General features: G+C 36.7%; 1 protein-coding gene across 1 annotated transcript; it reads right to left on the reverse strand.

The window, feature by feature from the left end:
* On the reverse strand, positions 1-27,756 carry jak3 (Janus kinase 3 (a protein tyrosine kinase, leukocyte)). The gene is made up of 24 exons (XM_030133155.1): positions 27,660-27,756; positions 26,807-27,013; positions 26,598-26,715; positions 23,788-23,905; positions 23,166-23,311; positions 21,014-21,317; positions 19,860-19,982; positions 19,600-19,757; positions 18,146-18,257; positions 17,267-17,447; positions 14,891-15,015; positions 14,516-14,647; positions 14,324-14,411; positions 13,528-13,652; positions 11,980-12,118; positions 11,552-11,703; positions 9,714-9,864; positions 8,829-8,956; positions 8,476-8,665; positions 6,059-6,183; positions 4,119-4,291; positions 3,191-3,308; positions 2,216-2,329; positions 1-739 (listed from the first exon to the last, which is right to left on the reverse strand). Exons 2-24 carry the CDS (start codon positions 27,003-27,005, stop codon positions 620-622), a joined length of 3,339 nt encoding a protein of 1,112 aa, XP_029989015.1. The 5' UTR covers positions 27,006-27,013; positions 27,660-27,756; the 3' UTR covers positions 1-619.
* Positions 27,757-27,790: the final 34 nt, after the last annotated feature.

Genomic DNA, 27,790 nt, shown 5'->3' on the forward strand with positions numbered 1-27,790 from the left:
ATAAAAAATGATCTGCCATCCACTTTTCTATTTGTTTAAATTTACTAAATACAATGAAATTTTAAACACTGAAAATCTTTGTACTATAAAAGTTTAAGTGAAGTAACAAATCACACATTTAAATTTGTATTGCATTTTAGCAAATGTAGAGACTTTTCCAGAAATGGAGTCCGTGCATTTCAGTAGTTTTTTATTATTGTCAATTTATTCTGCATGAAAAAACAGAGTTGTTTAACATTTTAGGCAAGAATTTTAGAAGTTTTTAAAAGCTTATTAAAAATATAAATAAAAAAGCAGAACTTAATATTAATATGTAGAAAAATCTTCATCTTAGCACAGATTACTACTATATGAAATCAGAATGGAAAAATAGCAGAGATAAAAAAAAAAAAAAAAACATGTCACACAGTTCTTTTTCAGTTTTTGAAACTCTTAAAATCTATTTACACACAGAATTCAACTCGTACTTCTGATCTATAACACCAGTGTTCAGTCCAGTGTACCTTACATTTTATTTCTGTCATTCTGGACTTGCAGAAATGTCATTACATGTGAGATGTTTTTTTACATTTTTGCTCCTTCACCTGAGTTAATGATTGAGCGACCTGAGAGATCCTTGTCAGCCTTTAAAGTTTTCTCTCTCCTCCTGCATGATGGTTTCAATCTGGTTTCCAAGACTGAAGAAACATGGCCGTTCCTCAAAGTTGTACACCCAGCACTGCTTCATTAAACTGTACACCTGGAGGAAAAAAGACGAATATCAGATTTAATGCTGCTGGGAACAAATGGTACAATATATTTTGACAATTTTTCCTTCCTGATTTTGTATGCTTGGGTTTCCTTTTCATTGATCTTTCTATAACGCACACATAACATCTGAAAATCTTAAAGGTTTACCTCTACTGAGAGTTTGGAATATCAATACTTCAGGAAACCTCTGTAAGTATCAAACAGCTTTGGAAACAATTGTTAGACCACTGTGACATGGTTTTGATGTATTTTCTGCATCTTTTGTCATCAGCTTGGAGGGGTTACGTTGCATTTCCACCAGGAAGTTGCTAAAAAGTTGTTTTTTTTCTGATTCCCAGTCTTGTGGTAATGACTCTCCATCATCAAAATGCTGCCTCATAACACAATACATTATTTTGAACTGGCTTAACTCTATATTTGTGCTGTTTCCCTTAACCCTCCGGTATCCGGGTGCGCTTTTTAGGCACACTTTGCACTTTGTGTTAAAAAACTTCATATTTTTCACAATTTAAATAAGGTTAGAATTCAAAAGTTGTTCATTTTTGCATGATCTTTAAAATTCTGGCCACCAACTAAAATTTGCACATTGTAAACAAAAGAAAATTACAAGACTACCATCTGTCTCCCAAGTGTGCCTAAAGCGCACTATTTCTTCCATTTGATATGTACGATTAGGGCTGACCTTGATTTACAAAAATAAAATCAAACTAGAGCAGAAAAATAAATCAATATATAATATTTAATAGTTTGATTTATAGGTGTGCATTTTACGCACACTTGGTGACAGATGCTAGTATCTTTGAACATTTGACCTAGTGCCAAAAATAATAATGCAAATTAACCAATGTTGGAGTTAATCATTGACATATGTCAGGATGAAAAAAATCAAATAATATGTGATCCACTTTTTATGTAGTATATTGAAAAAAAATATTTTTGTGTGTTTTTTCCATCCAAAAAATGGTTTGTTTACATTTCAAACATGGCATTTAAAGGGTTAAAAAATGTGACAATTATTGAGTATTTGGTATTTTTATTTACAGCTCAAGTTGATGAAATAGAAAAAAGTGTAAAAGAATTAAAAACAAACTGTATGACATTTTTTTTGACATTATTCCACAAGTGTGCCAAAAAGCCACACTTGGTGCTTAGTAAGGGCCTTGCTGGACGGGATACCGGAGGGTTAATAATGGTGCCTCAAAATGTTATTGGTCATCATTTGTCATATTTTGAAATTACAAAATTTCAGTATTTTGTATCTGTATATCTACACAATTAATGTGTTTTGTTTTTATTAGAATATTAGATTTTATTAAATTACTGCAACCATTAGTGTCAAATGATTCAATTTGTACAGAAAAACAGGTGACCTAAGAATTATTATTTCCAATTGCTGTAGTCAGCAAAATCTCCAGGAGGGTTATTGCGCTCAACGGTACAACTGAACCAAATACTGTGAGCATACCTTGGGAGGACACTTTGGAGGAGCTGGCAGCCTCCAGTTATTCTTCAGAATATTTGCCAGATGCATTGAAATAGACGGACCTTGTACAATGTGTCCAATCTCCTGCATGCACAGCTGTACAGTGACATGAATGAAAAATCAAGATGAAGCTCAAAACGTGAACCATTTCAAATATGAAAGTAGTGATCATAAGAGTATTTTTCAATTACTAGGATCCCTGGTAGCTACAGGGTTACTGCAGATATTTTTCCTGAGGTCCAAAAAAGCATTTAACATTCTGACAATGATACGAAAATAACTTCATGCACACATTAAAATGTAAAAAAAAAAAAATGCACAAGAGAACAACATTACAATCTAAACAATATGATGAAACAAAACACATAAACAAGACAGGTTTCCTACAAAATAGTAATTAAAATGTATTCATCTGCTTTCTTCACATTTAGAGAGAATCAAAGTCAATTTGAGTAACATATTGACAATAATTTCATCTTAAAATTAACTCAACATCATGTCCACTTACACAAAAATGACCAACCATGACATTTCTTCTTTTCTGTTCTATATGTAGCATACTACATAATTCTAGTAAACCCTTTTAAATGACATTCTATAAACTGAAACCTTCTAAATACCTTTAACAGCTAGAAGAATTTTAACACGTTGCTTGATTCACTTCTGTTCCCATAGACCAGGGGTCAGCAACCCTGGTCCTAGAGAGCCACTATCCTGCATGTTTTAGATGTTTCCCTCTTCCAGCACACCTGATGGTCATTGTCAGGCTTCTGCAGAGCTTGATGATAGGCTTATCATTTGAATCAGGTGTGTTGGAAGAAGGATATATCTAAAACATGCAGGATAGTGGCTCTCTAGGACCAGGGTTGCTGACCCCAGACATAGACTATGATCCCAGACAGGCTAAACAACACAAAGCACACATCAGCACAACTCTGTATGTAGATGACATCTTACTCTTTTTGGGTTGGAGCTCATGTCACAGTAGGAGAAGAGCTCATGAAGAACCACTCCAAAGCTCCAGACATCTGATTTGTGTGAGAACTTGGACTCATTGAGGGACTCTGGAGCATACCTGCAATTGAGGAGCGGACACTATATCATCATCATCATCGACTCAGAACACAATAAGCTTTGGTGAAAGAATCATTTCTCAAATCACCAGAATTCAAAAAACTTTACAAATTTTCAGTCTTATGTTGTTATTAGTTTTTAAGATATTTGGGTTTTTAACTGTGTAGAAGCAACTGTAACACACAAATTTCCCTCCGGGGATAAATAAAGTATTTCTCATTCTGAATCTGATTCTGAAAATGGTCATGATGCTGAATTTACTGTAAAACTGAATCATTACTTCTTAGATGCATGACATTTTTAGGAGATGTTTTGAGGCACAAGATGCTGTTTAACTTATGTAAAAGAAAATCAACAGTTGCTTGTTTGCCAATTATACTTACTGAAAACTGTAAAAAAAAACAAACAAACAAACAAAAAAAAAACAATAATAATAAAAAAAATAATAGTTTGCACTTTAGGCTAAGTTATGGCATCTCCACACTGAAGCACTGTGAACTCATTTCCTCCTCACCTGTTAATGTTTAATGTAACCTTCTAAAAATAAGCCATAACCTCAACTGACACTTTACAAGCTCACTAAAAAACCCGCACAATTTTAGCTCTAAGAGTACTGTGTTTCTATTATCGTTATTAACTATCATTAAAATCTAGTAATATATTGAAGTGAAGACCTCATTTGCAATATAATGAAGAAAACACAAGTGGTAATAGCAGTAAAAACAGTTAAACCTGGAATTATTTAGTTTAACTCAGAATTTAAAAAAAAAAAAAAAACAGAATAAAACAGGAAATACTTATTGAATTATACCAGAATATGGGGCTCTCTCCAGGCTGTGTGACTCGGTAGTACTCTTTGTCACTAGGAATAATCTTGGTCAGTCCAAAGTCAGCAATTTTCACCAGTGACTCACTGGCCACAAGAATATTTCTGGCTGCAAGGTCACGATGTACATAACGCAAGGTCTGCAGGTACTCCATCCCCTGGTAAAAAAAGAAAACAAAAACACACAAAAATAACGTAACATTTTCTCTTTTATTCAATCCCTTAAATTACTCTGCATACTCTGTACTAGTTAGGACTCTGTGGTAGCCTCCACTATCCACTACACGGTGGTGTTCTGGGGGGCAGGCAGCACTGACCGGGACAGGAAGAGACTGAACAAACTGGTCAGCAGGTCCAGCTCTGTCCTGGGCTGGACACTGGACACTGTAAAGCAGGTGGGTGAGAGGAGCAGTGTTGTAGAAAGTACTGGAAAGTCACACTAGAGTAGAAGTACAGGTACCCTTCCAAAAAATTACTTTGGTAGAAGTTGAAGTCACCAACTGAAATGCTACTTAAGTTAAAGTCTTCAAGTATCTAGTATTTATTGTACTTAAGTACGGTATTTCAAGTAATCTACAATTCAATGTACTCAAGTAATGGAAGCAAAAGTACAAGTACATGTTAATAACAACCAAAGGCCGTCAGAATTTGGAATATTATGCTGACTGCTCACATCAACAGCTCACCCACAGGTTGAGTCATTTGTATTGGTGCATTACGCGATTAGGTCCAATGACAGATCAGCTTCCTGTCTTTGTTGCAGTCACCGGTAATGTCAATGGCAAAAACATTAAACTTCTTTTAAATGATTTTTTTTTGTGCATCAAACATGTATTGGATTAGAAGTATGCAACTGAGTTAGAAAATGTAGTGAAGTAAAAGTGAAAGTAAACAGAATGAAAAATACTCAGTAAAGTACAAATTCTCCCAAAACCTACTTGAGTATACAAGACTAGAGAGGAGGATGTTAGCCAACCTGACATCCATCACGGACGACACCTCTCACCCACTGCATCAGATCGTGGAGGCTCTGAGCAGCTCCTTCAGTGGCAGACTTTTACACCCACAGTGTAGGAAAAAACACTATCACAGGTCATTCATCCACCACCATAAGACTGTACAACAGAACAGTGTAACCCTGTCCTGTGTGTGTCTCATCTGGACTGTCTGACCTTTTGCAATTCCTGTCTGTTGTAAATATGTGTATAGTCTGTATAGTTTTTTATTACTATAATTATTATTTATTTTATATTGTTTGTTTTTGCACTATCTTTATGCACATGCACTTTTTTTTGCACTCTTTTCTGTTGCTGCCTTGACTGTTAAATTTCCCTATTGTGGGATCAGTAAAGTCTAATCTAATCTAATATGACCTTTAATGCCTTCAGAATTGATTGATTCATAGATAATAATTGACTTTATCCACAACAAGTGCACTTTTAATCCAAACATGTAACAATCGTAAAGGTTACAGTGGTGGAAAAAAATTTGGACACCCCATACCTTTGTGATATATTGCATTAGGAATCATTCTTAAGTCACTGAACTGAAGTAGCCTATTGTTCCATTCTCCAAACCCCCATGCTCCCCTCTGCTCATGCACTGCTCCGTCAAGATAATACCCTTTGAAACATATCCAGGGCATGACTAGTTGAAACTGTCAAGAATTTAGTCTAGTTGTTTCTTCTTGTTAACAATAAATTAAAAAAAAAAAAATTGTATTTGTTTGTGTCTGTTTGATGCAGCCACACATTTTGAAACCAAAAACAGATTTTTCCGCAAATATTTGATAATAATATTTATAAAATAATATTAATATATTTGTAAAATTTGCATGGTATTCGAAGACTTTTCTCCAATGCTGTATATATTTAAATGCTGTGACTGAAATTAAGACAGGGGTTAAATTTATATCTTCATCTTACCTTACAGATCTGAGAAGCGAACAGTATCAGGCGCCTGGTGTTGACTTTATGTCCGTTACTCTCTAAGTAACCAATCAGGCTCCCGTATGGCAGGTACTCCATCACCAAACTCATACTGAGGCGACCTGTGAACAAACAAACAGCCGCTGGTTATGTTCTCTTGTTCTCTTGGGCTTCATCCAGTCGTCAGATGCTGTAGAACAGGGGTGCCCAATCCTGGTCCTCGAGAGCCACTATCCTGCATGTTTTAGATGTACCCCTCTTCCAACACACCTGATTCAAATGATTAGCCTATCATCAAGCTCTGCAGAAGGCTGATAATGACCGTCAGGTGTGCTGGGAGAGGGAAACATCTAAAACATGCAGGATAGTGGCTCTCGAGGACCAGGATTGGGCACCCCTGCTGTAGAGCCTTTGTTAAGTCCCACTCCTACTTTAGTTACTGTTTAGCTTTAGCATTGGAATACCATACCTATAGTTATAGATCTAATGTTATTAGAAAGATATTCCAAAGGTAACAGGACTTTTCTGTTATAGGTGATACAATACCAGAGAGGGGTTCACAATGTTGTTTAATTTTATCAACAAAAACTTCTTTATTTGTTCTGAGGTAAGATGCTAACTAAGTTAGCTCACCTAGGACACAGTTAGCAAAACAAAGATGGTTAAAAAACTGGACACCATATCAAAGAAGGTTTAAAGGGTTCATTATTCATATTTATTATTAGGAAAATTAGGTCTGTATTTTATCCATCCTAACACAGTACTTAGCATTAGCAACTAGCATTAGCATACAGCTCACATTAGGAGCAGTGAGCTGCCATCGAAGGCACTCGGAGACCACCTCCTGGTCTTTCATCAGCACAATGGACATCCCAACAGGATTTAACATATATGTACATGTTTTTAATATATAAAGATCATGTTTGTGAGGTGCTCACAAATGTAGATATTTTATATTTTTATTGTCTTTAGTTTGCCTCACCTCAGATATAAACTAGAAGCACTCGGAGAGCGCAGACCTCCGCCAAGGCTGATCAGTGCCGCCCCCCCACCCCCACCCCCCCCCGTGGGCCCCCCCACGCCAAGGAGGTTATGTTTTTGCCAGGGTTTGTTTGTCTGTCTGTCTGTTTGTCTGTCCGTTAGTGTGCAACATAACTCAAAAAGTTATGGACAGATTCTGATGAAATTTTCTGGTCTGCGCCCCCCCCCCCCCCCCCCCCCCCCGTGGGCCCCCCCACCCCCGATCACCACCAAAATTTAATCATTTCTTCCTTATCCCATTTCCAACAAACCCTGAAAATTTCATCAAAATCTGTCCATAACTTTTTGAGTTATGTTGCACACTAACGGACAGACAAACAGACAGACAAACAAACAAACCCTGGCAAAAACATAACCTCCTTGGCGGAGGTAAATACATCTTAATCGTTTCACTTATATTGCTGTTACTTTCGGTTGTCTTTGGTGGGATACTTTTAAGTGTGATCCTTTACAGTATTCTCTAAGAGAAGAAGGGAATGATGATCGGATTAAATAAACTTTAAAGGGTCAGTGTGTAAAATTAAGGAGGATCCAGTCACTAAAACACAATAAAATATTCATAATTATGCTTTTTTTGTGGAGTTTACATGTTCTCCCCTTGTCTACGTGGGTTCTCCCCTGGTAATCTACCTACCTCCTATCATCCAAAGGCATGAACCTTAACCCTCAGGCCATTTTTGTACATTTTTGTCATTTTTTTCTTGTTTTGATTTGGGGATAATTATGGCTGTGTTATACCTTATGACAGGAGTTTCTGCAAGAATGTTTCTTTTTTGACAGACTTTCCTCAGAATCATGGTAAGGGCCATTGACAGGAAAAAGTAACCTAGATGTACACGTTTTTAATGGCTGGGGAAACTGAAAGAAACCTACACAGTGTGGACAGAACAGGTAAACTCCACCTAGAAAGACTCCTCTAAACCATGAAGCACTAACCCCTACACCACTGCGCCACTAAGAAGCACCATTAAGAGCGGTTTCATACATGTTTTTAGTTTTTTTAAATGACAGTGAGTTAAGATAACATTCTCCTCTTCCTCCAACTTTTAATCTCCACACTAAGGTCCATGGGATGTTCTGGTAGTGGAAGTTAGTAGGCATTGCTTTTACATGTTTTGAGTCCTTATCTGGGACATAAGCCAGTCCAGAGAAAGTTTGCAGGGTAAGTTATTGTTTTGACTCACCCTGGTAAGACGTAAACCCCCTTTACAATACTGAAAACCCAGGACTGGATTGCGTTAATTCCAACACAAACCCCCATGCATCATAAACATGCCTTATCAAAGTGATTTACTTGGGTTTCTTGATTGTTTGATTTGTTGAAATGACCAAAGTGGACTCAAATACAAAACTTGGGTCTATGTTTTTCTTACCCATGCTGTAGCACACTCCTCTGTACTTGACAATGTAGTCGCAGTGCATAACGCTGAGGGTGTTGACCTCCTTCTGGAAGTCCTTCAGGGTCGACTGCTTGTTCGGTTGCAGCTTCTTGACAGCGACCAACTCACCGGTGTTATCGCCCAGTGGGTCATACCGACAAAGTTCAACACTGCCAAAATTTCCCTGGAAAAATTCAGTTGCAACAAGTAGTCACATGTAAATATATGAGTGAGAAAATTTCCATAATAATTTATTTTTTATAGCGGACAGTCTAAGTTACTATTACACTGTGCTGATTGATGACTGTTGACTTTGTAATGTTATTGTTCCAACACTGAAAACTTACTTTTCCCAGAGGCGAGATGTAACGCAAGTGTCTCTCCTCAAATAATGTCTGATCATGTTGGGCAGGGCTGAGAGCTCGCCAAACAGGGCTCTGCGTCACTGGTTCAGTAGCATGTAGTATGACATAGTCTGCAAAGAAACATAAGATAATAATAAACAAGTGGTGCCAGGCACAACAAACCCCACCTCTCGTGCGTATTGTAGCTTATTTTGGCATCGATCCAGCTGATGTCATCATGTCTATGCATGTGGTGATGTAAGCATATCAACTGCCTATTTAATATGTGTTGAGTTTGAAGTAAATTAAACAATTTTTTTATAGACGTGAAATTTCGCCCATCATAAGTAAATGGGAGAAGAAAAAAGAATTTAAAAATTCCTAAAAAATTTAAACTTTGACCTCCTTTTCCCAAAATGTAATGAGATATATTCTGGGTCACTGGCAATCTATAAACCAAAGTTGGTATGAATTCACCCAATAGTTTTGCTGCTACAGACATTTGAAATTTCGCCTGTTATAAGTAAATGGGGAAAAAAAGATTTTAAAAATTCATTAAAAATTTGAACTTTGACCTACTTTTCCCAAAATGCAATGAGATCTATTCTGGATCACTGGCAATCTATAAACCAAATTTTGTATGAATTCAAACAATAGTTTTGCTGCTAGTGTTAACAAACAAACAAATAAACCAAACCTCTTTCAGAAGGAAGGGTGATAATAAAACCATTTGATCCAGTGGCAGTTTGATCCAACTCTAACATTTGTTTTTATTCTTTCATTTGTTTTAGGAAATTTTTTACCGTTCCGATATGAAAATTTAGTTTTTAATAAATTAAGGACAGTAAAGTTTTAATTTTGCTGAAAGTTTCTATTATTAGCAATTACCTGATGTGATTAGACTGTTGAGTTGACGGATGATGCTGCGACAGGACGGTCTGAAGGCTGCCTGGTAGTCCATACACTGACTGATCAGATCAGCTAGTTCTGTCCACTGGGAGGGAGGCAGCTGTTGAAAGGTCTCATAAAACTGCCGCTTCTACAAAAAACACATTTATTCGTTAATTAATGTAATCCTTATGTAGCAAAGTCCCATTCAGATACAACACATATTATTCTAGGGAGTTTTGTAGAAGACAGCAGCACAAACTGTTTCACATTTTGGCTTCTCTTTGTGAAAATCCATGAAGCCAAGATGGTCTCTGCTGTGGTTGTCTGTGTCGGCTGAGGGATATTCATTTATAACTGAAAATATGTCCATCATCTCTGCTGGACAATACTTCCAGGTCACGTGTAATTCCTGACCTGAATTCCATCTCTGTACATATTCAATTGGCTGACTTCATTTTCTGTGATTTTGCTGTTTTACTCGAATGAAAGGGATGAAATGCATGTTATTGCTCTTTTGCTGCATTATGTTTATTAACAGGGGATGGCTCTCACAGATATGACGTCTAGCCAGTGCTTCCACTTCTGGATCCATAGCTTTTACTTCATTTAATTGATTTTATTCATATTGTGGACTTGGCCTGTCTGAGCAGTATCAGGGCTTTTCAAGTCAGTTTTAGTTCTACAAGAGTTGTCCATGATCCTCTGGGTAAGTCCAATAAATTTTACATTACATCACTCAAACAGATGTGTCTAACTGTTTTGTTGCTGCTGCATTCTGGGCTGGTGCAAGTGTTCAAAATGAACCTCCATAAACATGTCCATCTTCGTTTTGCAATTTTGATTAACAAAAAAATAAGATGCAGTTCACCACAAGCACGTGTAGCTTCAGCCTGCATACATTATGTTTTCATCACTCTCTTCATTTATTTACTTTTTATAACGACAGTGCACTTCTTAAAGGGTAAGTACAACAACTTTTCTCCCATCAAAAATAATGTAAGTAATGTTTTTAACCATTTTAACAATAACACATGAATTGAATTGCATTCTTATTTAAAGTAAATTATCATTAACTTGGCACTATGATATTAAACCAGCAAGAAATGTGAAATTATGAACTCGGTATGTTTCAGAACGCTACACAAGCCTAGACTCTGCTGGAAGTTTATCACTCCTTCCTATCTATTTTCCTTTTTTTTTTCTTGTCCTTTTTTCTTATTTAACTTAACTTATGGTTAGGTGTAAATTTGCATTTGTCTTTATGTAATCCTGTTAAATATCTGAAATTGAATCTAGTGTGCATAGGAAGATGTATTTTTTTGTTAAACACAGAAAGGATCACTCTAAAGGCTCATATAAAATATAATGTTAGAGTGTAAGGCAGAATACACTTTCATACATTATACCGAAGTTGTCATCAGATCATATAATTTTATAGAAATGTTTTTTTCTGGTGTCAAACATCCAGAAGGAACCACATTTGAATTTATTTTCAGCTTGTGTCTGTAAAATATATATATATATATATATATATATATATATATATATATATATATATATATATATATATATATATATATATATATATATATGTATATGGTTTTTTATTCTTTACTGTTTAGTTAAGGTTATCATTTGCCTTTTGTGCCTGAAAATAATAACTGCTTATGTCACTTTTTTTTTCCTGTCATCTCTGTAATCCTTTGTGAGCTAGTAAATGTTATAATAGAGCACATTTTTATCATGTAACAACTCACAGTGACTCTGTTTAATATTAAGTACTTTATCAACCTGTAAGGTCAATGTTCCACTTATAAGGAGAGAAGTGGGAGTACCCTGTCCAGATCCCAGCCCCTGAGTGGAGCATTCCCATTGTTGAAGATTTCCCACAAAGTGGCACCAAAGCTCCATTTATCACACTCCAGGGTCAGGTTGTCTGGGGCCTCCAGCACCTCAGGGGCCACCCAAGGTATCCGGTCTAGGATCACTGCACATAGAGGAAATGCAAAAGACTCATGACTGACACGGGCTATTTGTTGGCTTCAAAATGGGAAAATATGTGACATTAACAGAAGCTTAAAAATGCACTTAAATGCAATGTACAGAATGAAATGTATTAAATTATTCAAGTGAGCTGATGAACAGATCTACAATCGTAGACCATCAACAGATACTGTGTGTGTAGCTTATTAAGAGAACAATGTATTTACTCTAAATGGACCTTTTTGATTATTATAGGTCAAAATGAAGGTCTTTGTTTTACCATCCTTGTCCAGAAATGCAACATTGATGCCTGGATCACTCAGCTTGATGAAAGGAGAGCTTCCCTGTGATGGATCACCCTCTCTGGCCAGTAGCAGATTTTTGGCACAGATATTTCCATGAACAATGTTCTTCTCCTCCTGCAAGATCATGTTTCAACTAGAATTAGTGTCATACAGCTGTATGTTTTATGAATGTATATATTCAGTTTATGTCCATGTCTGTTCAGACTCATATGCATTTTGAAGACGCTTAAAATGTCCAGTGTGTAAAGTTCAGGAGGATTCAGGATTTAATTTTAGACATGGAGTATAATATTCACAATTATATTTACATTAGTGTATAATCACTTGAAAATAAGAATAGTCATGTTTTCATTACCTTGGAATAAGACGTTTTATTTACAGAGGGAGAATTTTTCCATCCTGCATCATGTATAAAATCCCACTTCTTACCCTCAAGGCCATAAATCACCTCGCTCCTCAGTACCTCACTAACCTGCTCCACATAAACATTCCCACCCGCACTCTTAGGTCATATTCATCCATCGAACTCACCCTCCCACCTGCCCGCTTGACCACCATGGGGTCCAGAGCTTTCAGCCGCTCAGCCCCCTGCCTCTGGAATGCCCTCCCGGAACACCTAAAAATTCAGACTCTCTTACCACCTTCAAATCCAATCTAAAACTTTATTTATTCAGACAGGCCTACTCAATTCCATAATTTCACTTTTATCTGTTGTCATTTTATGTACCTATGTGTTTTATAGATGTATGTGCGTAATTTTAATTGTGTTTTATTTTAACACCTTTGTATGTGGACCTTGAGTGTCCTAAAAGGCACCTATAAATAAAATGTATTATTATTATTATTATTATTATTATTATTATCATTCACAGAATTTGACATGTTTCTACAGAAACTCTGAATGGACTCTTTTCCCAGTTTTTTAGCAGGTAACATCCAGCCTTAAGTTGCAATAACATCTCCTACTATGTAGTGAGTGTGGACCAAAGCTGAGTAGAACTGCTTAGAAGAGCACAGAATGCATAAAACAAACACTGGCTGTAATGAGGGACCTCTATATTTCTGATGGGGGGGATGTTTTAACAGTATTGATATTTTCCAGTGACAAACATGTAAACATATTTTTTATTCGAAAAGTATTAAGATCATCAGGTGTACGGAATTTCATCACATTTTGTGTCTTATGTCAAAGTTAAAAGTATGCTTTGTGATAGTTTTTGTGTTTTGTGACAGGTTTACTTATCCTTGAGTCTGAATGAACATTTTTTTCTTTACAAATTTGCAGAAATTCTGTCAAGGTGTTCCCAAGATATGCAACATGTACCTAATGTACAATATCAACGCTATTTTCCAACTAAAGTTAATTAAACACCGACAGAATAACAGTGTTTTTATCTACAGTTATAGATTTCCTCAGTTCACCTGTTCTCCCTCTTACTACATATAATAATAATATAATGATGCATTTACATACACACACAGATGATAGAACTTTCCTCCCTGCATATGAAAACTAATCTTACCAGAAAGTTGAGGGCTGATGCAAGCTGTTTGGCTACGTCAAGTTTCCAGCTCACTGAAACAGATCTCCCCCTCTTCAAGTACAGGTCAAGGGCCCCATACTTGACAAATTCCTGCACCATGATGTCTGTAAAGCACAGCATGGTTTGTTTTAGTTGTGTTTCAAACCAAACAAAGTCACAGTCAGAGATGCTCACCCACAGACAAGGACACAGACAGACTGGACTGGGGTCATTTGAGGTTTCATAGAAGTTGTTTCTATGTTTGCACATGTATTTTACAGGACAGACAGCAGAAATGTACTGTCACGGAAAAAATTATTAGACCACCCTTTGTTTTCTTCAATTTCTTGTTCATTTTAATGCCTGGTACAACTAAAGGTACATTTGTTTGGACAAATATAATAACAACAAAAATAGGTCATAAGAGTTTAATTTCAGAGCTGATATCTAGCCATTTTCCATGTTTTCTTGATAATAACCAAAATCACTTCAGTTGTTACATCAATAGCTATGGCATTGTACTGATAAAAACAGTGCATTTAGACATTCCATGTTTTCTTTTCTGTCTGTTTTAGTCACATGATACACACAGGAGTTTGTACTTGATTGCATAACCATTGTTTTTGATGACTTTTGATGGTCTAATAATTTTTTCTGCAACAGTTTGCAGTTTGAGGTAAATGCAATACCTGAAACCATATGAAATTAATGTGTTTTCAGCTCAATAAAGGCTCAACAAGATCTAGAAAAAATGGAAGAAATGAATAAAATAATCAGATTTCTGCTTTGTACTTACTTTTTGCTCCAAAAACACTAACGCCATACACAAGAAGGAGGTGTCTGTGTGAAATCTGACTCATCAAACTGGCAGCTTCAAAGAACGACTAAGAGAAATAAAAAGCAAGAAAACATGTTGGAAATTTGCACAACAAAACTGAGAAATTAACAGATGATCTAAAAAACATTATTTTTTAGATCGTATTCTAACCTCCCAACAGTTCTTGTGAAGCCCATCAAGTTCTTTGAGAAGAACTTCGGTCTCACGTTTCTCCCCGTCACGAATGTCCATTTTGGTGCCTCTGAATATTCGGGAAAACGATCCCTGTCCAAGGCTTTCATCCTTATAGACACACAAATAAAATAAAACATCAGATGTCCTGCATTTTGAATACAGTCTGCAGCAGCTGCAGCATTTTTTGTAGTTATTACATCCAGCATCTCCTGTGTATCACTGTATGAATGACAGTGTTAATAACATGATAAAAGCTGGTAAATAGTGGCAGATATAGATGAAAAAGGGAGTAGTAAAACATTATTTATACCAATAATGATCAATACCAGTGACGTGGTAATGACAACTCACCCATTTCAGGTCCTCATATTTGATCATGTGGAACTGGATGTGACTGAATTTGTTTCTTTCAGGCGTTGGGGACTCTTGAGCTTCAACAGAGCTGCTTTTGCGGATGATGATGAGGTTTGTCAGGTCTGTAGTAACAACACGGAACACAACATAATTATGTTATATGTATGCAACAATAATAATCATCTGTCAAATAAATTGATAAATGATAAAACATACAAAGGATGTAACTCAAAGGTTATTAAAAAAAAATCACATGAATAACAATGCAAACAAGCAGCTCATGTAAAACTAGGATATGCCCTCAGGTAAAAGCATGTTTTAAGACAAGTCTTAAATATAGACATGGCCTGATTTCCTCAGGCAGGTCATTCCAGAGCTTTGAAACCAAAACTGCCTCCCTTCAGTTTTCATTCTGCACACTGGTATAGATAGATGACCACTGCCCAGTGATCACACATGCACACAGGTTGATACAGAGTTAACCCTGTAAAGCCTGAACCATTAAATCACTGACAGAAAATTCCAGTTCTTTTGAAACTGGAGCCTTTATTGGTCCTTCTGAACTACACCAAACATTTTTTTTTTTCAAATATCAATTTCCATGTATGAGTTTTAATTTTGTGTCATATTTTGTCAATGCTCAAATATTATTATTTTTGAACAAACAAAAACATAATATAACACAAACATGTCAAACAAATTGGTAATTCCTTTTCAAAATTGGCAAAGTTCTGCCTCCTTCCTCATTAATGACAATCTTGTAGTGTCACTGGAAAGGCCTCTGGTGAAGGAATTCCTCCCTCCTGGTGGATTATCTGTGTTTTGCATGTATCTAATTGCGTACATCAGGTTTTTAAAGAAAAAATATATATCACTGATCATGTAGAGGGCTTCAAAACTCATGTATCAAATATGATACATTTGGTGTTATAGGGTGAAAATGTCTAAAATATAAACCGTTAAGAGCATTCAAATATAACATCTTAAAATCAATCCTAAAGCAAACAGACAGCAAATTTAAAGAAGCTAAAACTGGTGACATGTGTTCATATTTGTTTAAAAGTTGCACAGCTGAGTTCTATACAAGATAATACATGTTATAAGACAAGTAAAAAGGTCACTGCAATTATCAAGCAGTGAAGAGAAAAAAAAGCATGCATAAGTATTTCTGCATTTCTAAGTATAATTTCATGAGTACGTTGGCAACAGAAGGGCAGTTAGTGAAAATGTGCATTCTCAGGTTTATACTTGAGTCTGCAGTGAAAAAAAAAAAACAATTTCATTTCTCAAAGGGTGATGAGGTCATCCTCTAACATAAGGATATCAAAAAATGGAAGAACTACAAAAACAAAGTTCATTCAAGACATTAGACACCAGCACAGACTATATACAGTTAGTGCATATGGATATATAGTGATCTACAGATAATGTACATGCTACACACAAGTGTAACTAAAGGATACATGAAACAGTAAAGGCATTCTCCACTGACTACATTAGTTAGTTGTTGTTCCAGCTGACAGGATTACACTCACAACTGTCACATGATACCATTCAGTTTTCAGTTTCACACAAAAATGAACTCTTTTTTTGCAGTGCTTTTCATGTGAACATTTAAAGGGGTCATATTTTGCTAAACCCACATTTATTAGTCATTTATTTGTGTATTTGGACCCAAATAGTTCAAAATTTTGAATTTGAACCCTCCAGGTGCTGCAAAGCTATCTTTATATTCATTCCGGCAAAAATCGAGTGGAATTTTACAACGTGTTTCAGTTCCTGCTTAATTTGTTACGCTTTATAACTAGATATGTCAGACGTTTGTACATATAAGGTCAAGATTTCCTATGAACATTTCTCCGAGTACGACATAATTGTTTATCAGCAGCAGTGGTTTTAGTAAAAACTGAAAATGCGTCCAAACTTCAAGCGGATTATCTAAAATGTTGAGTTGTTGGTTGTAATAATGAACACAAGTGGCTGAATGGTACAGAAAGCACAGTGAAGAACCTGGAGGGGGGGGGGCGTGAAGTGGCTCATTTGCATTTAAAGGGCCAGCGCTCAAAATGACCTTTCTGATGTCATTACTCAGAAATAGGATTGAATATGGACCTGTGGAGTTGAATTAATGAAGAATTCAGAACCAAGCATAGCATTTACAGTTTATGTAGACCACAGGGAATTGTTTTAAAATGCATAATTCCATTTAAAAAAGCAAAGTATCACTCCTTGGATGAAATTACACACAAGTTTTATGTCCCAAAAAGGCTTAAATTAAAGATAGTCTCATTCTGAAAAATGTGGTTAAAAACAGACAGATGTAAAAAATAAATAAACAAATAAATCATGTCACGTGACTGTAACTTGACAAACCTTTGGATCGTGGTGGACAGCAGTGGCCCAGTTTAACAGGTACTTCAGCCAGAAGCAGCTTGTTGTGTTGGTAAAAGTTGGTGAGTTCTCTCAAGCTGGAAAAAGTTTTGTGGACCCCAGGAAGACTGAAGGTCTCATTCTTTATAATGAGACAGTCTTTATAATCCAGTCCCAGTGGAGTCTGCAGAAAATGTCACATACAAACAACATGTGAGTGAATGAACACACTTGAGAATGGAAATACTTTTGTAAAACATTGCTTGTTTTCTTTGGTACAAATGTTGAAATTGTGTTAAGTTTTGTGGTTCTGTCTAAAAGGCATCATCTACACATTATATAAGGAAGGAATGATGGACGCAAGGGAGAAATTATGCTTTAAAAGAGTGGGTGGAAAGAAGGAAGAAGGAAGGAAGGTATGAAAAGAAAAAAATAACCTTTCAAAAGCTTGAAGGACAAGGTTAAGAAAGATGGCAACAATGATTTTAATTAGATTATGTTCATTTTGTCATTTTCTTATAATAGATTTGCAATTCTTCTTTGCGACAAAGTTAGTACGGGTAAGTGTTTTACTTTACTGACATGTTTCGACTACATCTGCAGTCTTCCTGATTTTAATTGTACATTGTTTTAAATGAAAATCTACATCGCTTAGTAAAGAAGATTAATGGATGAACAGGTGAATGGATAATATTAACTTGAGACACGGAAGGAAGGAAGGAAGGAAGCTTTTAAAAGCATAAAGGGAGGAAGAAAGGAGGGATAGAAGGAAGCTTGCAAATGACAGAAGGAAGGAAGCCTTTGAGGACAGTCAGGGAAGAAGTAAGGATGTTATGGATGGATGGATGGATGGATGGATGGAGTTTCACCAAGAAACTTTACCTGAACACAAACAGTCAGGAAGAAGTTGTCATAGTTCTCGGGACTCTGCCGCAGAAGGAAGGTGCCGCCTTTGAATCCAGACCTTTTTAACTTGTGCACTGCAAACTCTGATCTGATTGAAGGATCAGAAAGAATCATCATTTCAGAGTTTGGGACAGTATTGAAGAAAGACAGAAAGAAAGAAAGAAAGAAAGAAAGTAAGAAAGAAAGAAAGAAAGAAAGAAAGAAAGAAAGAAAGAAAGAAAGAAAGAAAGAAAGAAAGAAAGAAAGAAAGAAAGAAAGAAAGAAAGAAAGAAAGAAAGAAAGCATTGTTTTGTACATGTTCTACAAAATTATACTGTATATTTTAAATAAAGCTGTTAATATTTGGTAATATTTTGGTATACAGTCACAGAAAAAATTATTAGACCATCAAAACTCATCAAAACAATGGTTATGCAATCAAGTACTAACTCCTGTGTGTATCATGTGACTAAAACAGACAGAAAAGAAAACATGGAATGTCTAAAAGCACTGTTTTTGGCAGTACAATGTCATAGCTACTGATGTAAGAACTGAAGTGATTTTGGTTATTATCAAGAAAACATGGAAAATGGATAGATATCAGCTCTGAAACTAGAAGCACTCGGAGAGCGCAGACCTCCGCCAAGGCAGATCAGTGCCCCAGATTTGGATGAAAATTTCAGGAAATGTTGATACTGGCACAAGGAACAAATGATTAAATTTTGGTGGTGATCGGGGGTGGTGGTGGTGGGTGGGGGGGCCACTGAGCTGCCTTGGCGGAGGTCTGCACTGTCTTTTCTAGAAAAGCACTCGTAGAGTGCAGACCTCTGCCAAGGCACATCAGTGGCCCCCCTACCCCCACCCCCGATCACTGCCAAAATTTAACCATTTGTTCCTTGTGCCAGTATCAATATTTCCTGAAATTTTCATCCAAATCCATCCAAAACTTTTTGAGTTATCGTGCACACAGACAAATAGACAAACCAATGGCGACAAAAACATAACCTCCTTGGCAGAGGTAATTAAACTCTTATGAGCTATTTTTGTTGTTATCATTATATTTGTCCAAACAAATGTACCTTTAGTTGTACCAGGCATTAAAATGAACAAGAAATTGATGAAAACAAAGGGTGGTCTAATAATTTTTTCCGTGACTGTAGTTACTTGTTTTAAGGTGATCCTGGGGCTGTTTCAGAATTGGACTGGACTATATGTTACAGGCAGAGAATTAAGAAAGTTTAGAGAGTTACAACAGGGCAAATGTAATGATTTAGTATGTCTACAAATACTGGTGTCAGGATTTGCTTTTACTTTGATCAGAATGATGCAAGAGACTGTTTTATGGTTTTGTTCAGTATAAACCTGCAACACATTATACAGTAAAATCTGTCTCAGTCATTACTTTAAATTTCCACTATGAAACAGATTCTGTATTTGTCAAAATTACTTACGTTATAGGGCCATGACAATGGTTTCTTATGCCCTCAAGAATACTTGGAGGGGCAATATCTTGACAGAAGTAGTGGGTGGAGTCTGTGGTCAGTCTGAAGTAGCCGTCAACAAGGGACACAAATGAAAGAGCTTCCTTAAGACTTGGGAACTTGGCTTCCTGTAGAACAAATGAAGAATAAAAATGATAATTGCTCTGATGAAGTAAAGAAAGAGGCAACTATATAAAGCTGAAAAATGTACATGTAAAATGCCCTTTTACCAAACATCTGTCATCTCTGCGGGTTATTGTCACCATCCTGCTATCTTGTGGAACATTTTCATGACACACTCTCTTTATACTGATGTCGATAATTTCTTGGAAATCACAGAAGGTCTGCCACTCCTAAAAGAGAAGAATAGAGGCTGATTAGAGCAGGGCAGGGTTTCATCAGCACAGTGACACTTTATAAACTGTCCTTTGTCATAAGTGTTAAATGATATTGTGAGCAAGATCTGAAGAACAAAATAATACATGAACATGATTATTTTTCTATACAGATATTTATTTAGACTTTTTTGTTGTTGTTTAGTTTTTTTAATTCTGCCCAAGAAATCTAACATTTGACTACAAACTGGTATAAATGCTCAGACAAACCATTATTTCTGGTAGACTTACAGCAGTAGTTAATACTGGATGTAGCATGAGGAAGCTTTAATCTGCCATGAATGTGGGCAGCAATGACAAGATAGAAACTTGAGTTAAATACAGGGTTGGTTCGCATTGTCAAGGTGAATTCAAAACATTGTATGGACATGGCCATAACACCAGTACCTGCCAAAATTATCTGTGCTAACCTCAATCTACTGCAGGTCAGACACTGATTTATACACGTGGATTTGATGTTTTACAGCTCCATCACACACAGCATTAATAGACATGAACAAAATGGAGTGTGATGCCAGAGTTTTCTGATTTCTCCATTTACCCTGTCCACATGGATATACATAAACTGGAGTTTTAAAAATCTGATTTTTTTATTTTTTTTTTGCCCTTTTTTGACTTTTACATGTGGACAAGAGGCCAAAATATTGAGAAAAATATTTGTTTTGCTAAATGTCTGCATTTGTGTGGACAGGGTATAAAACATTTATACTTCAATATGAAGAATGGACCTGAGGATACCAGGTGCTTAATTTTCCAATTCAATTCAATTCAATTTTTATGGAATTACAGGTGCTTCTAGGAAACCTCAGTCTGACACATATCTGAAATAAATAATCAGCCTTCATGACCTGGTCAGATGATTCAAGATTCAATGTTCGAGGTATTTTTTTTTAAAAGGATAAAAACAAAAAGATGATCAGAGAAAATCATAGTCATACAGATTTTTGTAGAGCCAGAACCTGAGTACAACTTGAAACGTTCATTCTTACCATGACGTCATCTGGATCAGAACTTCCATTGGTTTGAATTCCATCCTCTCCGGTGACCCGCAGAAGAGTGAACGATGACTTTGACTCGGACGAAGAAGGATTCACTTTGAAGATTTCGTTGCCCAGAGACGGCTCAATCCTTGCCAGTTCAATCAGGTACTTGAGTTTTAAGCTGCACTCATCCACTGAGCAGTTCCCAAGCTTCTTTAAGAAATGCTTGAGGGTGTTTCGGATTCTATATCGATCCAAGCGATTTCGCTTCTGGATGTCATGACGATGTGACTTAGGAAGGCATGATTTGTAGCTGAAAAGGAAGAGTATGTTATTGTTATTATATTGACCGCAAACTTCAGATAAACTTCAACCAAAAGGCTATACTTTACAACTATATCCAAATTTAAGGTACAACATTCTAACAAACTGCCACTTCCTCTTTGGCACTTCCTGCCATTCCACCAGGCCACGAAGGCAAAAGGTGTGACCAGCGGGAAGGAGAAGCTGTGAGACCAGTCAGTGGGGGCAGCTGTGGCATAGACGGCTGGAGAGTTGACTTGTGTGAAGGGTCGCCAGTTTGATTCCCTGGCCTGATGGAGAATTTTTGGCTGATGTGCCCTTGACGTATGTATGTACCTTCTACTGTTTCCTTATCAGCAGTTGATGCAATAACAGATCTTTAAGCTGCTTGTGAAAAGTCAGAGATATTTACACTAAATTCTTCGAACCTCAATTAGCTTAATCCTGATTTACTTGTTGGTGGCAGTATTAATCTTCCACAGATATAGTAATTAGTGTCTCACTTAACACAGTTATCTAGATCATTGATCACTGTGTTAATTTGATAAAACAGAACAGTAACATTTTATGTTTTATGTTTAATAACAGTTTAATGCCTTTCATCTGGCAACTTCTGTTAGGAAGATGAAATAATCAGGGGATGTAATTTCAAACATTTTGATGTTCAGACTTCCTTGATGGTAAACAACATTCACACTGCTGCTAAAATAGAAGGTGGTAAATTAGCTTTTGAACATTTTTTGTAGTTTTGTTAACTTGGTAACTGATTAGCGTGCACCTTTTGGAATATAAAACACATTCTATAAGTACAAAATGAATTAGTCAAGTCTCTGGTTCTTTGCAAGAATGTCAGTTCTTATTGAATGTGAGTAATAAAGTGTGGACTCTGGTGAGGCGTGTTCAAGAGTTCAGAAAGATAGCAGTTGTGGCTGTCAAAAATGCTATAAGTTTGTGAGAATTGCAGAAGGTATCCCACAAGGTTGAATCCTGGGGCCTGTTTTGTTTACTCTTAATACGGAAACACTGATTCTGCTGTAACAGGTTATTCTGTCCTATACTGCAGATATTTAGCATTCATTTTTTAAAAATAATTTCAGCATTAGTTTGTTAATTTATGAGTTGTCTTCACTAATTATAAACTACTTCTTAAGCAGGCAGATTCATGTTTTTCTGTAGAGATAAAAAATACCGATGATAACAATCTTGCCAGCTCTACTAGAATAGACATAGAGAGAGTCACATAAGTATCTTATCTTTGCCGTTTTAATGTCATCATATCGTACGTCAAACTTGGTGAGGAAACGGAAAATGGTTGTTGAAGTAACTCCCACCAGTTTTAGATTATGGTGATTCATTCATGGTATTCATTCATGTTTCAACAGCAATTTTTAGATGTTAAACATTTATCTTTATTATGCAAAATTATTACTGGTGATTACTACAGTAATTATTGTGAGCTCTATATTTATGTCAAATGTGCTAATATTAAGGCACAATAAACACTTTGCAGAAACATTTTACCATCAGGGAATTTTAAAATGTTTTTATTCTTATTAAACCTCTCACAAGTCATATTAGTTATTTGTTGCATTGTTTCTGTTTCATTATGACAGCATGTATTGTGGATTTTCGATCATTACTGTTTACTGTGATCATGTGAGTATACTTTCTGCTATATCTGTGTTGCAGCATTCACCTCAGCACAGCATATTGTACGACACTTATGAGTCCAAATAAAGGTTAAGCCAATCAATTCATTGAAGTATTAAGTATTAATATCAGGTGCAAGAATATAGAGTAAAAGTTTAATATGACATCTGAAAATGACACATGCTGTAAACATATTTTATGTAAATACCTGACAGACTTGCAGAGCTCCCTTACACTCTGACGGCGCTCTTTAGCCATTCTCCACAAGTCCAGCACTGCCAGACCGAGGCACTCCTCTTGGGCACTCAAAGGTGGAGACACTCCAGCCTCACTGGCAATGAAGTCATTCCTCAGCTGTGTGCCAAAACAATCAAAGACATACTTTTTAATACATGGGTAATAGATCTTCTGTTCTTTTCAGTAACTGAATGAAACTTGCACGTTCTAGATTCTCTGATGCAGTTCATTCCTTTAGTTTTTTTGTAAATTCCACTGGCATTTTCAGTTGAATAACCTCTTAGCTGGCATGTCTGTTTCTGCGCATGAAATTTGATACCATGGCAATGTGACCCTATTGTTTACCTGTTGCTAGGTAACCCACTTCAATGATGATTCTATGATTCTGGGCATAGCAATGTGATTGTAAGGCTATTGAATCCCAAAATTTCGAATGACTCCCAAAATATTGGCCCTATCAACTTGCCATTTTTGCTAGTCTCTTTCTCGACCAAAAATATGTAAGTATGTCAAACTGCAGAAGTCAGCTCTGTCTGGATTTTGTGTGATACCCAAGACACACACACAGAGTCCACTTCCCTTTTAAGTATTACCTGAGCAAAAAGATAATTGATGACACAGTAGTCAAGCACAGGACTGATGCTGTCTCTGGTCAGACTGTAGCGATAAGATGTTCTTGGTCCATTTTCATACCAGTTTCCAAAGAAGAACCTTCAGAAGAAAAAGACGATCTCAGCTTTCAGAACAAATGTACTTTGAAAACATGCAAATTGAACTCGTTGTGTTTTTTGTGTTTGGAAAAGTTGGGATTAATATAAGTTTCACTGAAGTTGTCTTTTGGATGGTTTACCCTTTTTACATTTCTGACACTTTCTAAAAAAATCATTAACTTTCTGAAACCAAACATACAGCAATTGGTCAGGATTTTTTTTCCAATTATTTTTACAAATACAGTCAATGGCCACTGTATTAGTTACACCTGTTGAACTGATCATTAACATCTGATAGGCCAATTACATAGCAGAATCTCAGTAAATTTAAGCATGTAGACAAGATCATGACCATCTGTGAGGGTGTAAACTGAGCGTCGGAGTGGGGAAGGAAGGTGATTTAAAGGATTTGAATGTGTGGGAGTCAATGTGTTATTATTTTCAGAGATTAGAGGGTAAAGGCCAAACTGTTCGAGCTGATAGAGAGGAAATTGTAACCTAACAACTGGTTATAACTGGTGTATGTAAAAGACCATTTCTATAAGCAGTGCAAATAAACTAAGGCTAAAATTCACATTAGGCAGTAGAAGACTGGAGAATATGCTAGTTGGTGTGATGTGTCTTGATTTTTTCAGTATTATTCAGATGGTGGGGTCAGAGTTGGGTGTTACCAATATGAAAGGTTGTATCCATCCAGCCCTGTATCAATGCCTCAAGCTGCTGGTGGTTTTACAGTGTGGGGGACATGTTCATGTCCACATTTTTGGTCCTTTAGTACCAACTGAGCATTGTTTAAACACCATATCCTACAAGTGACCATGTCCATCCTTGTATGACCAATGTGTACCTGTCCTCTAATGGGTACTTCCAACAGGATAACACACATATTACAAAGCTCACATCATCTTAAACTGGATTCTTAAACAAGACAGTGAGATGACTGTACTCAGATGGCCTCCACAGTCACCAGACTTCAATCCAATGGAGTACATTTACAGTAGAATGGAAGAATTGTATCCTGGATGTGCAGCCAAAAAATCTGCAGCACCCGTGTGACGCTTTTGTGTCAATGATGACGAAAACCTCTAGGTCAGTGTTTTTCAACCTTGGGGTCGGGACCCAATGTGGGGTCGCTTGGAATTCAAATGGGGTCACCTGAAATTTCTAGTAATTGATAAAAATTTTAAAAAACAAACAAACAAACAAACAAAAAACAACTCACTAATAAAAAAATATAGGGTGAGTTCACAGAGACAATCATAGTACATAAAAGACATGACAAACTGTGAAGCTGAAACTGAAGCACTGTGGTACTGTTTATCTTTCAAGTGTTCATTGTGGTCGGTTTCAGATGCTGCAACTCTTTCATTGTCATATCAGTACTGGACTCTTGTATGTTTTGTCTGTCTTGTGTGTCACTTCCTGTTTTATTTTGTAGTTTTTCCCTCATGTGTCTTGTCTGGTGTCTTTACTTCCTTTTGTGTTTACCTTTCACCTGATTACCTGACTCCTCCCTGATTGTCTCCACCTGTGTCTCATTGTCTTCCCGCCCTCTTGTGTATTTAAACCCTGTGTTTTCCCCTGTTCCTTTGCCAGTTTGTGCTCTACAACTCGTTGTGTTCACTTACCAGCATTTCTTGGATCCTGTTCGTTTGTCTGCCGTGTTTGACCCGTTTTCGTCCCTCGACCATCGATTCAGCCTGACCTTTTCCTGCCTGCCTGTTCCCGACCTGGTTCGTTACCCGACTTCGTCTCTGCCTGCTCCCTTTTATACCTCAGCCTCCAACGTTCACCTGTATGTCGACCTCCGCCTGGATATTCACCGTGAGTTTGCCTGTCCCCCATGTACCGTTGCTTTATTGATTGCCTTTCCGTGTATGACCTGGCTTGTCTATTGACCACCCTCTGTCTGTCCCTAGTGGGGATTCTGTGTGGGTTTTGCTGAGTCGGCCGTCTGTCTATCCCACCCGCAGTCCAGACGTTTACCCCCAGAACCGGAGGCCTCTCTGAAGTCAAAGATTCTCTGTGTAGAGTTATTTCCTCTGTGAAAGTGTTTAATAAAAACACTAAATCTTATTTGGCATTTGTGGTCTTGCTTTTGGGTTCTGCCTTTGTACTCAGCCTATTACATTCATAATTCATAGTTTGAGTTATTGTTTGTTCAGTATTAATTGTCAGCCTTGTAAATACAAGCTGGACTGACTGTACACATCCTGACCAAGGAAAATAAAATTCTCACTTTGTGCAGTAATCTACACCTGACTTTTCTGCCTCCATCCATAATATACATTATATAGACTAAATGTCGTCTAAAATTAATGTTTATTTGCAACATAGTATAGCAAAGTATTGCATGATCAAAAACAAATTAATTTTAGCAAAAAACAAAAGTCTCTGTTGTGAATATCTGTGGTCACCAGAAATTTGTGATGTTAAAATGGGGTCACGAGCCAAAAAAAGTTGAGAACCACTGCTTTTAGTAATGATTCCAGCACCTTGTTGAGTCTCTGCCATGACAAATTCACCCAGTTCTGAAGGCAAAAACGGGTCCAACCTCTTACTAAGAAGGTGTACCTAATCAAATGGCCAGGAGGTGTATTTTGACCACCTGCCATGAGGAGAACTGGAAATGCTGAATCTTGATCTTCATTATTAAGCAAAATTGAAATTCTTCAGTGACTGTCTTTACCTACCTGACTCTAAAATGAACTTGTAAGTTTTCATCTGTGTTGAACATGTGTGATGGAGGATACCAAAATGAGAGGTCAGAAGAAGCCAGAGCAAAAAGGCTTTGGTAGACTGGCAGGATTCCTGGAGAAAGAGGTTAAAAAATCACTACATGTCAAACCTGACTGGTTTACTACCTGTAGTTAGACTTGTGTTTTGCTTGTAAAAACCATACCACATTTCATGGCTGCTTGGATGCAGACATTTTCAGCAGAGATTTGTCCAAATGATATGTACATCATATTTGCATCCTTTGTTGCAGGGAAGAAGTAGAGGTGGACTTGCAAACCGGGACCAGTACTAGAACTGGACCTCTGGCTGCCTCCCCGGTCTCTGATGACCAGAGGGGCTGATTCCTCCTCACTCAGATCCATGAGGACTTCTAAGGAAAAAAAAAAAATAGGTGTAGGTTCTTTTTCCATGAGTTACAACAGAAAACTGATACATTCAAGTGACATAATATCAGTAGTTTTAACAATACAATAAAATATTCAGCAGTTTGTGGGAAAAGTTTCTGGAAAAAGTCATTCAGAGTCATGTTCCCCACCAATGAGTGAGTCTTGAAAGTCTGCTAAGTGGTTACATGTTTGGAGATCTGCCGGAAACCCCCACAAATCTACATCTGACATTTAATGGCATTCAAGAGGATGTGTCAGATGAAACCGCTGACTGTGTTCTGCTCTGAATCAGTAACACATGCTATTTGTAACATACGAACTTTGGCTAAATATCCATTGTATTTCATATTTACAGTTAACAGAATGTGGATCAAGTAAACAGAATAAGATTTTCAGTAACATTTATTATATATACAGTTACCTGTAAATATATTTCATTTTTAAGCATTCACTATATGATCTAAAGTAGGGAGGAGCCTGTCGGATGTAAAACACAGAACAATCACTTTCTACACATTGTATTTTTCATAACATTACATGGTAATCCATATAAAACCAGCTTAGAATATTAAAAAACTAAAGATACCACATAATATTTCTTTGATAGAAGGGCATTTGTCCAACAGTTACCTTTATATTTGTACAGTAGAAGTCCTAATGTCGATCATTTCTTCCTGTAAAACAGAACTTCTGTCTGTAACTTCAGCGTTGTGTTGTTCTGTATGCGCTATAGCAGGAAGTATTCAATAGGATTTCCTGTT

This window comes from Sphaeramia orbicularis, chromosome 4, assembly GCF_902148855.1.
Source record: "Sphaeramia orbicularis chromosome 4, fSphaOr1.1, whole genome shotgun sequence".
Taxonomy (NCBI): Eukaryota; Metazoa; Chordata; class Actinopteri; order Kurtiformes; family Apogonidae; genus Sphaeramia; species Sphaeramia orbicularis.